This window comes from Bactrocera oleae, chromosome 6 (genome assembly GCF_042242935.1).
Source record: "Bactrocera oleae isolate idBacOlea1 chromosome 6, idBacOlea1, whole genome shotgun sequence".
NCBI lineage: Eukaryota > Metazoa > Arthropoda > Insecta > Diptera > Tephritidae > Bactrocera > Bactrocera oleae.
Window position 1 is genome coordinate 46,025,289 of NC_091540.1, and position 16,441 is coordinate 46,041,729.

The 16,441-nt window shown below is 33.7% G+C and overlaps 3 protein-coding genes across 8 annotated transcripts; 1 reads left to right on the plus strand and 2 right to left on the minus strand.

Moving 5' to 3' along the window:
• Positions 1 to 1,792: 1,792 nt before the first annotated feature.
• Got1 (Glutamate oxaloacetate transaminase 1) lies at positions 1,793 to 10,967 on the minus strand. Of its 2 annotated transcripts, XM_014238897.3 has the most exons (8): positions 10,868 to 10,967; positions 10,461 to 10,651; positions 4,262 to 4,369; positions 3,953 to 4,026; positions 3,405 to 3,882; positions 3,167 to 3,332; positions 2,704 to 2,846; positions 1,793 to 2,638 (listed from the first exon to the last, which is right to left on the minus strand). In XM_014238897.3, exons 2-8 carry the CDS (start codon positions 10,573 to 10,575, stop codon positions 2,490 to 2,492), a joined length of 1,233 nt encoding a protein of 410 aa, XP_014094372.1. In that variant the 5' UTR covers positions 10,576 to 10,651; positions 10,868 to 10,967; the 3' UTR covers positions 1,793 to 2,489. The 2 variants fall into 2 exon arrangements, with proteins under 2 accessions (XP_014094372.1, XP_036228206.1); XM_036372313.2 differs by lacking the exons at positions 10,461 to 10,651; positions 10,868 to 10,967 and adding an exon at positions 7,472 to 7,657.
• A 347-nt stretch (positions 10,968 to 11,314) lies between these two features.
• Serinc (serine incorporator TMS1) lies at positions 11,315 to 14,166 on the plus strand. 5 transcript variants are annotated; one of them, XM_014240569.3, is made up of 7 exons: positions 11,315 to 11,488; positions 11,731 to 12,280; positions 12,340 to 12,449; positions 12,521 to 12,704; positions 12,770 to 12,976; positions 13,444 to 13,603; positions 13,663 to 14,166. In XM_014240569.3, the coding sequence occupies exons 1-7, from the start codon at positions 11,453 to 11,455 to the stop codon at positions 13,799 to 13,801; spliced, it is 1,386 nt and encodes a 461-aa protein (XP_014096044.1). In that variant the 5' UTR covers positions 11,315 to 11,452; the 3' UTR covers positions 13,802 to 14,166. The 5 variants fall into 5 exon arrangements, with proteins under 5 accessions (XP_014096044.1, XP_014096052.1, XP_014096069.1 ...); XM_014240577.3 differs by having other exon boundaries at positions 13,453 to 13,603; XM_014240594.3 differs by having other exon boundaries at positions 13,465 to 13,603.
• Positions 14,167 to 14,172: 6 nt separating this feature from the next.
• Positions 14,173 to 16,267, minus strand: GluRS-m (putative glutamate--tRNA ligase, mitochondrial). Its single transcript, XM_014240557.3, has 7 exons — positions 16,068 to 16,267; positions 15,764 to 15,998; positions 15,298 to 15,708; positions 14,851 to 15,237; positions 14,635 to 14,783; positions 14,424 to 14,572; positions 14,173 to 14,344 (listed from the first exon to the last, which is right to left on the minus strand). Exons 1-7 carry the CDS (start codon positions 16,174 to 16,176, stop codon positions 14,222 to 14,224), a joined length of 1,563 nt encoding a protein of 520 aa, XP_014096032.2. The 5' UTR covers positions 16,177 to 16,267; the 3' UTR covers positions 14,173 to 14,221.
• Between the last annotated feature and the right edge of the window lie 174 nt (positions 16,268 to 16,441).

Below are 16,441 nucleotides of genomic sequence, written 5' to 3' on the forward strand. Positions count from 1 at the left end.
CAAATATGTATGTCTATGTATGAAGGTCGTGTGAAAATTCCAAGTCGATCGGTTCAGCCATTTTCCGCAGTGACTCTGATAGCATTGTTTCTAACAAATGCGCTCATGCCTTCGAAACTATTTGTTGGAACAACTTAAAATGTTTGAAGAATATTTTAAAATATATGTACATTCGATATACTTCCACTAGTATATGCTGAAAAGTCGATTTTTTGAAATTCACAAGTGGTTATAACACTTTAAGTGCTGAAACTAGCAGTCACACATCCATTCTCTCGATATCTACCTGTAAGTACCTGGTCTTTTAAGTCGTTAAAGGTTTTGAAGCTCAGCTAATATTCCAAATTGCTGAATATTAGGAAAATATCCTCGTTTTATATCACGCTGAGAAGTACATAATTAATCTGTATTACATATAGTATATAAAGTATGGAAAATCGTAACTTCCACAATAAATACTTATTTGTAAATATTTCGGGGTACCGGTCAGTCAAGACTTAGTTTTAAGTTGATTCAAGAAAATTCTTTGTAATTACCATAACTACCAGGCTTATTTTTGTTATAAAACATAACTACATTTATTTTGTTGTTGTAGGCCATTGTTAGAATCATATTTTTTTGTCTTTAAGGCTTCCGCCAACCAATTACGGTGCAATTTGTAGCAGACAAACCAATACATAAATAAATTAAACACTTATTCGACCGCCAGCAAAGACGCCGATGGATGATTTTCGAAAAAATTAGAGCGAAATAAAGAAATCAAGAGTGTGTTAGCTCGAAGATTAATGAACTTGTAGAAAAGCCACAAGTGCATCTAAAAAATATGAATGACTACATACAAACATGCACATATACTTGTACACCTAAAAACATAGAAAAACACACATTTGTAATAACATGGTAATTAGGGGCGTTAGAGCAGTGCTGTGCGCGCGCAGCCCTAATTATGGATGCCTAACAAACCGGAGACGGGTACACGAGCTACAATTTTATATACTCCATTTTCAACATTTTCCACATTTATAATGTTATTTTGCAGTTTCTTTCTCTTTTTGGAGCTATTGCTAATTTTGTTTATTGTTATTATTTTTTTAACTGCTTGGAGGGAAATATTGTTAGACTTGCGCTTCCGCTGCCTCGGCAATTAAGGCAAAAATAATTGAAAATAAAAAATTAAGCAACCAAGAAGACGAAATGGGAGCAAAATAGAAGAATGAAAAAGCACTAAATGGATGGATTTAATTAAACAAGTTTTAATTGCAAAATAGAAATTGAAAATTTTAAATTTTAATTCCAAAATCAGAATTGAAAATTTTATAACATATAAATCATGTGTTGTAATTTTCCGTCCACTGCTCTAGAGTACTGAATATGATGGCTCTGTGTCCGTTCTACTTCAAGATGAAAGAACACAAAGTACGCAAGCGCGAAAAATTGTAGATTCAAAAACAATTTTTTAACATTCAATTATAAACTAGTGATTAACATTTTTTTTTTAATATTTTAATTCGGCATTTGAAATTAGAAATTTGTGAAAATATTTTTAAGTAAGATTTTGGGGATTACAAAAAAAATTGTTTAAATGTTAATTCAATTATTTTTTTTATGCATTATTTGTAACGCTACTTTTATAAATATTTAATTTAATTATTTAATTATTAATTTTCGTTAAATATGTTCGCCTTCAGTCCTTCTAGCGCTGAAGTACGAAATCACATAAATTACCGTGTAATTGTGTTTTAAAAGGAACTTACCTCTAAAAAAGTGTCAAGATAATAGCAATAAAAACTCATTTCTTAAATATAATATATTTTAATTTTTTTTTTTTAATTTCAACATACACATTGACATACAATATTATGAGGAACCTGCTCGCTAAACGCGCAACAAATGTTTACTAAATATTACAATACAAAGTAGAGTATAATTGCTTTGCACTTTATTTAAATACTTTATAATATTATCTCTTATTATTGTGTAAATACATGCGTTGTTTGTGTTTCTAAACTTTATATTTGGTTGTTTTTTGCTTGCTACAAAATTGTTTGGCGTTTTTTCAATATTTGTATTTTACTTTGATTTCGGTTCTGCAGTTTTGCATTACTAATACAAAATAAATTCTATATGTTGCATATATTTGTTGTTTTACGACAGTATTATTGTATTTATTCCTTTTTTTTTTTGCTCTGTGGGGAGTACGGAAAAACATTTTAAGAGGTTGTTAGTTGTTTTTGTAGGGGCTTGCTCGCTGCTGGACTGCTTATGAATTACTAGCATCTTATGTATTTGTATATATATTTATATATATAGTTATATAACGTATAAACATTCCCTAATAAATTTATGTGTACACGTTTGAAAGCTTTTGAATATCGGTGTTTCGGCAAACTATAATCCTACTCGCTTCGACATTATTTATAGTTTGCTCTTGTTTTTGTAATGCATTTGTAAATGCTGGTTTGAATTTTACACACACACACGCATGGAATTTAAATGTGGCTGTCGACTTTCGTGACCGCCGTGTGTATGGCTTGGGCCACATAGTCGACATTGTTCTCATTGAGGCCGCACATATTGATGCGCCCCGACTTCAGCAAATACACATGGAATTCATCGATGAGCACGCGCACTTGTTTCTCTGTAAAATTTTCGGAAATGTTAAGTAATTTGAAAATTACAGTTGGAGAATTCTAATTAACGCACCATTCAAGCCAGTATAAGAGAACATGCCGATTTGCGAGACAATGTGGTCCCATGTGCCAGGTGTTTGCAGCTCGTTCAGACGATCGAATAGCGCCTTGCGCATTTTGATGATGCGACCAGACATCGTTTGGATGCATTCCATCCTGTCGAAGGTATTAAAAATTGGAAATTAGTGTTAATAAAAAGATAATGGCTCTCAAAGATCATGAATTGTTATAAAAACTATAAATTTTTTGAAAAATAAAAAAACGGATCGGACTTATAATTTTCTGTTATACGACTTTTTTTTTATGGAAATAAAGCCGAAATGAGCTATAAATTTCAATAATAACGGCATAGTTTTAAAAATAGATCTCATTTAAAATAAACTTTTCATTTTGCAATTGTAACAGTAAAATACATAAATTCAGGATATTAAAATATGTATTTTCGAACATGATTTCGAATTTCGAAAATAACTCACCATTCCTTACGCAGCTCTGGATTATTCAATACTGTGGCAACAATGCGACTGCCAAACGCCGGTGGATTCGAGTACATGCCACGCACCAGCCAAGTAAATTGTGAGGCAACAGCTTCCGATGAAGCAGCGTTACGTTGCACCACCGTCAAATTACCAACACGTTCACCTATAATGTAAATTACGCACTCATTAAAAATAAAGAAACTCTAAAAAAAAAACTCGAGCGGCTTTCACTCACAATAAAGGCCAAAGTTTTTGGCAAACGATTGTGCGACAAACAACTCGAAACCGCGCTCCACAAAGTAGCGCACAGCCCAGGCATCCTTCTCTGGATCGCCACTGGCGAAACCTTGATATGCTGAATCCAGGAATGGGAAAAGTTTCTTGCGCTCCATCAAGTCGGCAATTTGCTTCCATTGCTCTTGTGTGGGATCACAGCCGGTGGGATTGTGTGCGCATGCGTGCAAGATGATAACAGCACCCTCAGGCGCAGCATCCAAATCAGCCAAGAGACCCTCGAAATCGATAGTACGCTTCTCCTGATCCCAATAGCGGTACGAGCGCAGCGTTTCAAAGCCAGCATCCGCAAACACTTTGTGATGGTTCTCCCAAGTGGGATTTGAGTAGTAGGCAACACGACGATCGAGTATGACGCGCAAAAATTGTGCACCTATACGCAACGCACCGGTGCCGGACAGCGTTTGAATGCCGAACGCCTGAAAGAGTGCAACAATAATGGCATAGTGGTTTTAGTGTTTTTTCGAAACTTAATTAATGTTTACTTACGCGCTTGTCTGCGATAGCGGTCGAGTTATCACCCAACAACAAGCCTGTGGCGGCCTTTGTAAATGCATCATTGCCTTTAATTGAAATAAAACGATGTAAATTAGTCAATGCAACGTGTTGTTTTTGTTTGTATAAAAATTTAGTTGCTTTTGCATTTTTTTTACTCATTTCATATTTATTATAACTCAAAAAGCAATCGGTAACCATTACTTTATAATAATATATGAATGTGAAAATTTAATATATGTACAGACATATGTATGTATATGTGTATGTACATATGTACGCTTATTCCCTTTTTTAACTCACCCAATACTGGTAGATACTCGTGATTGATAGTCTCATCGTTGGTAATTTTGATTTCGGTTTTACGCACCACCGGCAGCACCCAGGGCTTGCCCTCATTAGTGCGGTAGGCTGCAAGTAAAAAATGTAAAAATCATTAATTCATCTATGGTAATTATATCACAATGTTTTTCATTTTAATAAATTACAGTTACAAAAACTGCATGATTTAAATGAAAGATGAGCGACGCAAAGCAATCATTTAGTACACTAATAGGTGAATGAATGTTGTTGTTGTAGTGAGAATAGGTAATTGAATCAAATGTTGCGGTGTCAGTAGTTTCTGCTTCATAGTAACAAAGTCGTTCTGTGTTTTGGAGAGAATTTTACAGAAACACCTATTGTGAAATATAAAAAGTCGACTATTTCTTATTATAATAGGTTATACCTTTAAAAATACCATGCCAACGCTTTTCATATCTTAAATAATTTTTGAGTTACAGCCTTCAAAATTGTAGCCGCTCACTGCAAGCAGCTCCTTCAGTTTATCTTTAAACGCATTTTTCAAATTTGCTCGGAGACAAATGATCCTATCACTATCAAATTTTTCCCGCATGTTCAGTATGAGGTTCTCCATACATTAGCTCACCAGTATTTTTTGAACGATAATCAAATTTTGACGGGTCTAAAAAGGCGAAAGTTTAGAATAAAACAAAAAATTTTTTGTTTTTTTCAACCGTAAGTCATTTGGAAACAATGTTTTTTAGTAGATACTTTTTTTACAGGTTTCATCCACGGTGAAGGCCGGAATCACTGCAGCAATAAAGGACCTACTGTTAGTACCGTCGGCGAGCGCGGGTAACCCGAAAAATATTGAATTTTTTTCTTAACATTTTTTAGTGTATTCTTAAAATATTTATTTTATTCTTAAATATTTACAAATATACCAATATACCTATATACATAAGAACATGAGATATTAAAAAAAAATTTTTTTTATGTCCAAAAATTTTCTTTTTTTCTAATCTACAGAGTTTACCCTTAGGCTAAGCAAAACAAAAAAAAATTTTTGTCGCTCCACCCAGCCACGAACTAAGGTTCAACGTAGTTTCTTAAAATTATTTGGAAAATATTTTACAAACAATAATTACACCGTGAGCCATATGTTAAATTTTCAACTGACTCCGGATTTGTGATTACCTATATGAGTATAATTCCGCTTTCGCTTTCAAGTAACTTGTTTACTCATTAAACCCTGTTTAAACCATGCCTAACCTATGCATTGCATTTTTATTGCAGTAAACAAGAAATAAATATATTCTTACATACTAAGTCTCAAACGTAGCACGACCCATTTCTCAATGGCAATTTGAAGTGCCGCTTAAATATGAATGACAATGAAAAGGTATTCATTTCATTCATAAAAAGAAATGCACAGCTATTAAGCTTGACATGTGATAGCCTTATTTCTGAACGATTTTTAGAGCTGTATTTATTTTTTATTAGCCACATTGACAGATGGCTGACATTAATGAGTTGGATTGTTTGCATGGGTGGCCGAGTGGCAATTCAAACATTGATTACATATGTATTTGAGTATACTTGCCTAGATGAAGGTTGTATGAAATAATACCTGAGCGTATAGAACCCTATAGCAGTCGGTTGCACCGAAGCTATAAAACCCTTCACAAATACAAAAAATTCCTTGCAAGAACTTGTTTTTGATCGGTCACTTTGTATGACAGCTATATACTATAGTCACTTTGTATGACAGCTATATACTATAGTGGTCCGATCTTAAAAGTTTTTTCGGAAATTATAGTATTGTCTGTAATAGTATTCTATGCCAAATTTCGTGAAGATATCTTCAAATGAAAAAGTGATTCGGACCCTTCAGTTAGACGTTTCTTTCTGGGAGTTACAAACTTTGCGGCAAACTTAATATACCCTGTTCAGAGTATGTAAATAATGTATTAATGAAATTGTAGAAAAAATTCACAATTAATAATTTTGATGGAATAAGATTTTTGATAGTAAAAAACAGGTATAATGAAACTTAGAATTTAGAAACACCCTTGTTGTTAAGAGAAAAATCAATAAAACAAATAATACTAATCTTAATAGATTACTTGAATTGGCTACTTCCAGCAACTTGTGTTCATTGGCATGTAGAAAAAAGATACAATGTATAGACGGGCTTATCAAAGTTGTTACCGAGGTATGAACATCAATAATATTAACCGCTGCAATAAATTTATAAACAATACCTATATGTAGTTGCTTTTATTTGTTTCCATCTTTAAAGACCCATATATAGACCCATATATAGACCCATGTATGTAGTTTTGAATGTTTGTATGTATAGAAGAAATCAATGTTGACAGCACTGATATTATTGTTAGATTCGTGTATACACCCATGTATACCTAATCATACATATATCACATATAATATGTATTACGAATGACGTTAATAGAATTATTTGACTGGTTGAGTTCGCATTTTTGCTGATTCCCAATTTAGCGCATAATTGCGTAACTAGCGATGAACATATACGCTCTCTCTTATCAACAAATATTAAAACCAAAAAGGAAAACAGTTCATTACTCAGCCGTAGGATCAAATATAAAATAAAAAAAATAAAAATAGACGCTTTATAATAAATTTATTTAACGGAAGGCTTTTCATAATAATTTAATATACTCGAATTGGTGTCACTGCCACTAGAGCTTTTTATTGGTAAGTGGACCTTGACATTGAATTTTTTTCAAAACACTTGAAACAAAACATAAATATATGAATACATTCATACTATATAAAGGAATGAAACGATAGACATTCAAAAAATTATTTATAATAATAATTGTTCATTGCTCATTTTGAATTATTTTTGTTTAAAATGTATAATTTAAAATGCATATTTTCCACTAAAATCACGTGTTTAGCCTTATTGATATTTATGTACATTTACAATTTTTTACTGTTGTTGCAGTTGTATTTTAATCAACATTTGAAAGATTTTATTCAACGAGCTCGTGATAACACATATTTCGCACTTTCATTGTGTGATTCGCTTGCGTTATTTTTCATGTAGCGTATTTAGAACTATTAAAAACGGTATCCCCAGCAATGAATTTTGAAATTATGAAAAAATCTGCTGAGACACATATACAAACATTGTGTACAAAATATATACATATGTGACAAGAGATTTGATAACCGTTATCCACATACTTCCCGCACTGAGATCGACTTTCCTAGGCGATATATCCTTAATACACGCCTTCACCAATGCAAAAACCTCGATCGAGGCACCTTGCTTGACTTTACTGAAGACAGATTGCTGCATTTGTTTTAATTTTTGTAATTTTTCTGTTGTTTCAAAAGTTAGCACATCAACTAGAAAATTCTAACCGTACTGCAGTAATGCTCCAACTACAATTATAAAATGAGCTAAAGTGCAGAGGAAGACAACCTATTAAATGTAAATACTTGTATTATCAAATATCCAATAAAACAAGTAATTAACAGCGAGTCAAGTACAAAGTGTTCATACCTATAATATACGAGTACAGTACTGTTCATATCAATAGCAGTGCGAGTTAGAAAATGCTTTAATACAAAACATTGACTAGTAGTACTCTAAACTATAATTGAGTTTATAACACAACAGCACGTTATAGAAAATAAATACTTTGGTCATATAATGCTGATCAACCTTTTTGAGTTGTTTATAGTAGTGCTGTCCTTAACGACAATAAATTCGGGTGATAGATACAGCGGTTTAATGAACACCATGCTACGAATATGTGCCGCCAGTATCCGGATTAAAGCCTATTCGACTAAATATAAAATGAAATATTGAGCTATATGTCGTAAGAAATATAGAATAGAAAGTAGTTTACATAAGTACATACGGAGGTATTCGACAGTATTTTAGAAACACGCGTAAGTACTTACATACTTGCTCATCACTGGTTAAGGTGCAGTAAGAGTACTAATAATTAATAGAATTGCGCAGCTACAGAAGATAAACGATACTAGAATATTTTATTCATATTACCGCTTTGAATAAAAATAATGCACAAAAAAATTAAAAAATATTGAGCTGTATATTACCCAAAGACAGGAAGAGCATTTAATAAAATTATTTATGACAAATAATGCAGATAAAAGGATCGCGCATAGAGTTATAATGCAAAGTTGCATTTAAAAGTTTCGAAATTTAAAATTTTAAAGTCAGCTGATCGCCAGAACGATTTTATTTTAATTTTTGCATATTATTTATATGTATGTATATATAAGAACTACATGCGTACATATATAAATGCAATACAATCCCGCTGTAATCAATTTACAAACTTAATTGCAAACTGGCAATGTCGCTGTTGCACCTGTTTATATCCCAGGGCAAGAAGCGCAAACAAGCGAAACACAGCAATAACAGAAATTTTAAATAATACCTACCTCATGAATACCTTAATTTAGATAAAGCGCCAGATGTTTGTTCCAACAGAAAGTAAAAGTTATTTGATTGCGGTTATATAACATACAATAAAAATAATAAAAAGCGACGAAGGAAAACTGAGACAACAAGCGTAATAAAATATCTAATATATTATTTATATTTTTACATTCAAATGATTTTAAAATCGAAAACAGCACTTTAATTTATTTTCCCCTTTACGAAATGAAATGTTTTCATATTTTTGCATTTTAGCTTTCAAGATATCTCTACCGTAAATATTCTTTCGCAAGATCAATGCCAAAAGGTACTAATAAAAGTATTTACTTACACCTACATATGAGTTAGGGTATTTATATATTCTTTCTACTTAACCGTAGCTACGAGTACGTGCACATCTTTACTTATAGATTCAAAAATAGAAAGAAATATTCTGACGACAAAGAGGATGTCACATTTCCACATATAATCATGCATAGAAGTGCAGGACAGATAAAAAGTTATTAAAAGTTATATATACGCATATAAAACATGTATGTACATACATAAGTACATACACATAGATGCGAAACATTTTTAATTTTCTGTTATTTCAATGCATACAAATCGATATTTTATCATAATTTATTCTAGTAAAGTCTGCTATTGAAGTCTACCGTTTTTTAAAATAGTTGCTCATGTAAGTATAGAAAATTTGAAACTGTATATAAACACATATACGATTAGAGGGCTCGTTTATAATTATATTAATAAATGCATAAAAATAATTATTTAAAATTTATTATATTTGCTTTACGATTACGAATAATAAACTTAGCTACAAAGCAAGTAATTATATGCAAATTAAACTAATTTAAAGAACATTGACCCAACCTGTAGTTAGAAAAAATATAAAAACCCCCATTTCAAGCTGAGCAAATTTAACAATATGCGTCAGCATATACTCGTATATATAGAAGTTTTAATTAAATTTTGGTAACTAGTCAGCAAGAAACAGGTTACAATGCGGAATTATTCCGCTACAACAACAACAGGTTACAATGTACATATGTTAACTATCTTAGCATGCCTGCTTATGTAATATTTTAACTCTGTTAGATATGAACTAAAAAATTGCTAGTTTCTATATTTGTATGTAAAAATATATATCTAAAACGTGTTTTTATGAATTTATCTCATGTTCGTATCTCATTAAAAGAATCTACGACATTACAATTGTGATTAAATTAATACTGCCGACAGGAAATTGTTTGTTTTGACTATAATAGCTGGCAAAACTAGCCCCTTTGAAAGCCGGCAATCAAACAAATTCAATCAAATATAAACGTATACAGGGCTACATAAGTGTATGTATGTCACAAGAAATAACAAAATTTAAAAAGGAATTTGTATACACAAAGTGCCAAGGATGTTTTGATAACAAGCTGAGCGAAGCATTAGGCAAATACAGTCTTGTTGGTTTACAGTACATTTGACCTTTGATATGACCTTTTGGCGATTCCATAAAGAACTAAGCAAATAGCAAGCTTCAAAAGCTAGGCGTTAATGCCAAAAAAGTCACGTAAGCAAATGATTTATTTAGACAAGTTTTTTTCGTTAAATCCAGCACTATGCAACTTCACCACTTCGCCAATAAGAAATACCTCATATATGAAGGTGTAAGTTAGTTAAATTGACAAGTTGAAACAATTGTTGCTTCGCGTGCCTATTTATGATTATTTTTACTACTGCACTAACCCATTCCCTGTCGCAACTTACCTCCCACTCCGAGATTAGCCTTTTTCGGTTCCGTATCCTCCAAGAATGCGCGATTTAGGGCGAATACCTCTATGGCTGGTCCCTTTTGAACAGCTTCGAACACAGAATTGGACATATTTATTTCAGTTAGGTAATATGTTCTGATGACGTTTAATAGAAAATCAACCGCGCGGCAGAAATGCTCGAGCAAACTGAAAATATAGTAAAGAAAAACGCTGTGTGAGAGTTGATGCCTCTCGCTTTAAACGTCTTCGTTAGATGACACAACGCGCGCACGAACTTAAAAGATTATCAAATGACTACAAGAACATAGTGAAATTTTCGATATTCCGCCACTTATTTAATAGTGTAAATTTAAAACAGATTACGATAGGAAGACAATATATAAATGCAGTATTTAATAGTACTTTAAAATTCCTATTCCAGGCGGAGTGGAATGTTTAAAAAGTCGCTTTGTGGGGGTTCTTAAATACAAACAAAAAATACACAAAAAATGTCAAATAAATCAAAAATCAGCTGTTTTGCGAATATAATGAAGGAAACGGACAAATTGAGAATAGGCACAAAGAGAACAGATTTTAAACACGATAATGATATTAACACTTTAACGGCCAATGTTCAGTCTAACTTACAATTGCTCTAATCGACATCTTAATTTCGAAATTATATCGAAAATATTATTATAAATTGAGTATGAGTGGGTTTTAAATCTTTTTATATGAAGTTGATTGAGATTCATTCAAAATTGCGAAGAAATTGCTAGTTGGAAAATATAGCGTTCTCTGCATATAGATTTTTTAAATATCTGAACACTGCTTGATTACAGAAAGCAACACTGCGTTATTTAGGTTTGTTGACATTTTACAAACAAAGCGAAAATCACGAAATACAAGGGAATAGCTTATTTTTCTTACGACAAGTGAAAATTAATTCAAGTGTAATTTTAAAAATTACAGATTTATTGCTAAAAAAGGAACAGATTTTGCCAAGAAATGGGAGCCGTTCTAGGACTATGCTCCGCAGCTCAAGTAAGTGTGGTTGCCATGAAAAAAACTGAAATTTCCCATCACCTCAAGAAATTACGTTCTTTCTTCGACGGTGTAAAAAAAACAAAAATCAATATTTGATGTAACAAGCTTAAGATGTAACTATAAATGAATGCGTTCAACATTTCTAAGAAGTTAATTGTATTCCAATTGTTAGTCATCTCTTAATATTCCCGGAAATCTACATTTTGGTTTTCCCATATGGACTTTTTTTCTATTTTTAGTGCGCATTATGTTGCACTGGTACAGCTGCTAGTTGCTGCTGTAGTGCTTGCCCCTCCTGCAAAAACTCAACCTCATCACGTTTTATGTATGCCTTCATGCTACTGGTGGGCACAGTATTGGGTGCAATTGCATTATCGCCGGGTCTTCAGGATACGCTTAAAAAGTTACCTTTCTGTATAAATTCAACTTCCTCAATTAGCAACAAGGCACTCTCTTTTTCTGGAAATCTACAAGTAGACTGTGAATATGCACTTGGTTACATGGCTGTTTATCGCCTTTGTTTTGGACTTGCATGCTTCTTCATGTTGATGGCACTAATCATGTTGGGTGTAAAGAGTTCACGTGATCCACGCTCGCATATACAAAATGAATTTTGGGGATTGAAATTTCTGATTTGCTTTGGAGCTGCAATTGGTGCTATTTTCATACCAGACGGCTCTTTCGGTCCCGCAATGATGTGGGTGGGATTAATAGGCGGCTTAGCCTTCATATTGGTACAATTGGTAATAATTGTGGATTTTGCACACTCTGTGGCAGAGAATTGGATTGGTTAGTGGTACTTAAATTATTAGAACGCTTGTTTAACTAATAATGTCTAATTTCTTCAGAAAATGCGGAAAATAATCGAGGATATTTTTATGCTTTAGTCGGAGTTACACTAGTAAGTTATGCGTTATCTGTGGTAGGCATTTCGTTGCTGTATATTTATTTCACGCAGGTAAGTCATAAGAGCATCAGTTGTGCTATGTTTTGCTCTAAATATTTTTACGTTTTTCTTCACATTCGCAGTCCAGCGGTTGCGGTCTCAACAAATTCTTCATTTCGTTCAATCTTATACTTTGTCTTATTGTAAGCATCATATCGGTTTTGCCAGCTGTTCAGGATCGATTGCCGCACTCAGGCCTATTGCAAAGCTCTTTAGTCACAATCTACACTATTTACTTGACCTGGTCCGCTGTTGCCAATAACCCAGGTTAGGCTGATGAATAACAACTTGCTAAATTTACGCTTTATTGACTTATGTATAATTTCTTTCAGAGAAGGAATGCAATCCCGGCTTGTATGGTGTTATCAGTGGCGTTACAGCTGGGAATACGACCACTGCACCACCAACACACAGCTCCAAAGTTACATTTGACACAACAAATATAATTGGTCTGGTGGTTTGGTTGTTCTGCATTCTCTACAATTGCATTAGTTCGGCTGTCGAGGTTTCGAAAATCAATAATGATGGCGAAAAACGTGGTAAGCGGTTTTCATTTATTATATAACTGAAGATATTCACCTTCTCAATTTACCACCAATCAGCTATGCACATAATATCCATTATCAATTTATTTGAAGCATATAAAACATATTCCTTCTGTAAACCATTAACATTCAAGAGCGTGCACCACTGATTTTACGCTTATTTCGCATACTCACATTACTGTATCACCGACGCATTTCAAATTTTCACACTGTAAAAGTACAATGAAGACTTTAATGCAATTTCCTAACACTCTTATCTTCTTCATTTTATTTCATTATGATTTTCAACTGTCGGTCATCTTTAATGTATGCGAATTAATATGCAACTATGCGAAATGCAACGGTGCAAAAATCGGTGATATGGATTTGGTTCTTTTGGTTCATTTACAATTTTTCATATTTTTGTATGTAATTTGTAATGTTGCATCTCTGCAAATTGTTGTACAAATGCACTAACAAAGTCTTAACAGAAGCTCTCTCAGATTCAGAAGCCGGCAATGGTGATGGCAAGAACGGAACCGATAATGAAAATGAGGGCGTTACCTATTCCTGGTCCATGTTCCATATTGTGTTTGTTTGCGCTTCCCTCTATGTCATGATGACACTCACCAATTGGTACAAGTAAGTATTCGTATGCGTATTTTTTTGTAATTGTGAAATGGTTTGCATTGATTTTCTAGACCTAATTCCGACATTGAGCTTTTCAACGCCAATGCAGCTTCGATGTGGATTAAAATAATATCCAGTTGGCTTGGAGTTTTCATATACGGTTGGAGTCTGGTGGCTCCTATAATACTAACTAACCGTGACTTTAGTTAAAGAGTATGACTTATAGATCTGGGGCAGAGAGTAAGCATTCCAACTCGATGCTGTCATGAATAAATTACTCATTGGCATGATTAGGTTGAAGTCAGTACTAACATTACTTGTCTGTGAGCTACATAAATATTTGAAATATGTCTATTAATGTGATGCATGCAATGATGATTCTCCTTATCAAACAATAATAAACTCTATAAACAGACATTCGTACATATATGCAAATGAATGTTCTTAACCAATACATATTCAAAAATTACAAGTGTACTATTTACATACCATAACTTATTATATACATAATCTAAAGGTATTAGTCTCAAAGCGTGAACGATAAATAATAAAATTTCGATGAACGCCAAGTTAAACACGCATTTGTTTCTCTTAAATAGTAGTTAACTTTTATTTGCAGATTAACAAGAACTATGTTTCTTTGACGGCTTTTGGCGCTTCTGCCGTGCTTGGCACATTTAAAGTGCTTCTAAGACGCTGCAATACAGAGTCCTTCCCAAGTATATCCATCATTTCTGCAACACCTGGACCTTCCTATAATTTGCCCATACATTTGATTAAGCCCGGATTATGGGTTTATTAATTATCTTTAGTATGGAAAACAAATACTTGCCTTCAAACCACTTAAAGCTGAACGGAGTGTCTTCATGAAAACAGCGAGTTTCAGGTGATTTACCTCAGCGAATTCCTTTAAATTTTTATTAAGATTGTCCTTGGTGAATTCCACACCCACTAAACTATCTATCAACGATTGCATTTGATCTAATGAAACACAAATAACTCAAATATGAAAATTCAAAAACAATAATTAATCATGCGCATACCATTCGTTATGTGCTTCAATTTAAAGTCTGCAGGACGAACCCAAAGAAAACTTAGCTTTGATGCAGTCAAATCCTGTATGAATGTCAAACGCATAGCGGCCCATTTTAAGACATTTTCAATGTGTTGGTCGCCCAAATCAAGATTTCGTCTACAAAAAACAAAAAAAAATAATAAATTAACTGTTGGCAGTTTTTACGCAAATTCAAATAACGTACTCATTGGGATAAGCGTGCCGCACCAACACTTGTACGCGTTGCACCAAATGCTCTGTATTAGTCTTGGTTTGCAGCATTTTGAGTATGTGCAAACGGTTGAAGTCGTTTAGCAGATCCGGATTTAAACGGCTAGGATGTGAATTAACGCGCTTAATATCAAACTTTCCTGCTAATTCATCCATCGAATATATTAGTTGCTTTTGTCCTGGTGTATGCTCGAATCCACCGCCAGCGCTGACTACATAGTTCACGAGCGCTTCGGGGAAATATCCCTTTTCGCGGAAATGTCTAATGCCAATATCACCTTGGCGTTTACTCAATTTTGTGCCATCGGAATTGACCAAAAGCGGAAGATGACCGTACAGTGGTGGCTGCCAGCCGAAAGCTCTGTTATCAAGTGAAGTATATTTAATCGAGGCTTTTGTTTTAAATTTAACATACACTCACTTGTAGAGCAATAAATGCTTTGTAGTTGATATTTGCCATTCAACTCCGCGAAATACATGTGTTATACCCATCAAATGGTCGTCTACTACGTTCGCAAAGTGATATGTTGGAAAGTTGTCGGTTTTTATAATAACTGGATCGCCTTCGCTTTCACTAACGTTATGCGATACTGGACCGTAAATTAAGTCTTGCAGTGGTTCTTCATGCGCCGTTAGTTTAAAACGTATGCAATATGGAGTGTTTTTGGCCAATAAAACGGCCACTTGTTGGGGTGTTAGGTAGCGACATTTATTATCGTATCGTGGTATTTGGCGTGTACGTAGTGCTTCCTTACGTAACAGGTCCAAACGTCGTTCGGTGCAGAAGCAACGGTAAGCCGTATCATTTTCTAGCAATGCGCGCACAGCGTTGCTGTAAGATATTATCTAATAATTAGAAGTGTAAGAAAACGAAACTGCTGACTCACTGGTAATATTTCTTGCGTTGACTTTGCACATATGGACCGCGTTCGCCACCAAACTCAGGCCCTTCGTCGATATGCAAACCTGCCCATAATAAATCTTCAACCAAACTTTCTGTTGCACCTGGCACCAGTCTCGTCTGATCTGTGTCCTCTATTCGTAACAGGAATTTGCCATTTTTATTACGTGCATATAAATAATTGTACAATGCTGTGCGAAGTCCTCCTAAGTGCAGGTGACCTTGGTGAACATGTATGTTTTGATTTATTATTATTTTACACAATTATGTCGGTATTCTCAACCACTAACCTGTTGGACTAGGGGCGAAACGCACACGTACTTCATTATGTAGCCATCTCTCGGTACTTCGGAAGCTGTATTGTGTTAATAATGTTACTAATCCGCGTTGGAAATACATTTATTACAAATATTTCATTCAAATCGAATAAAATGTATGTATTTTCTAATTGCCGGCAGTAACTGAAAAAAAATTTACGAACGTCAGCTGTTCCAAAATTCAAAGTTGTAAATTAGATCACAATAGATTCGCAGAATTCAAAGCAAAATAATCTTTGATTCGTAAATAAAAAGCATCTACTCTATTGCGAATTTATTTTATTAATTCACAATAGTTTGGTCTTTTGGCGGAAGCGTCATTTTTGTCTTCGGCGGTTTGGAAAAGG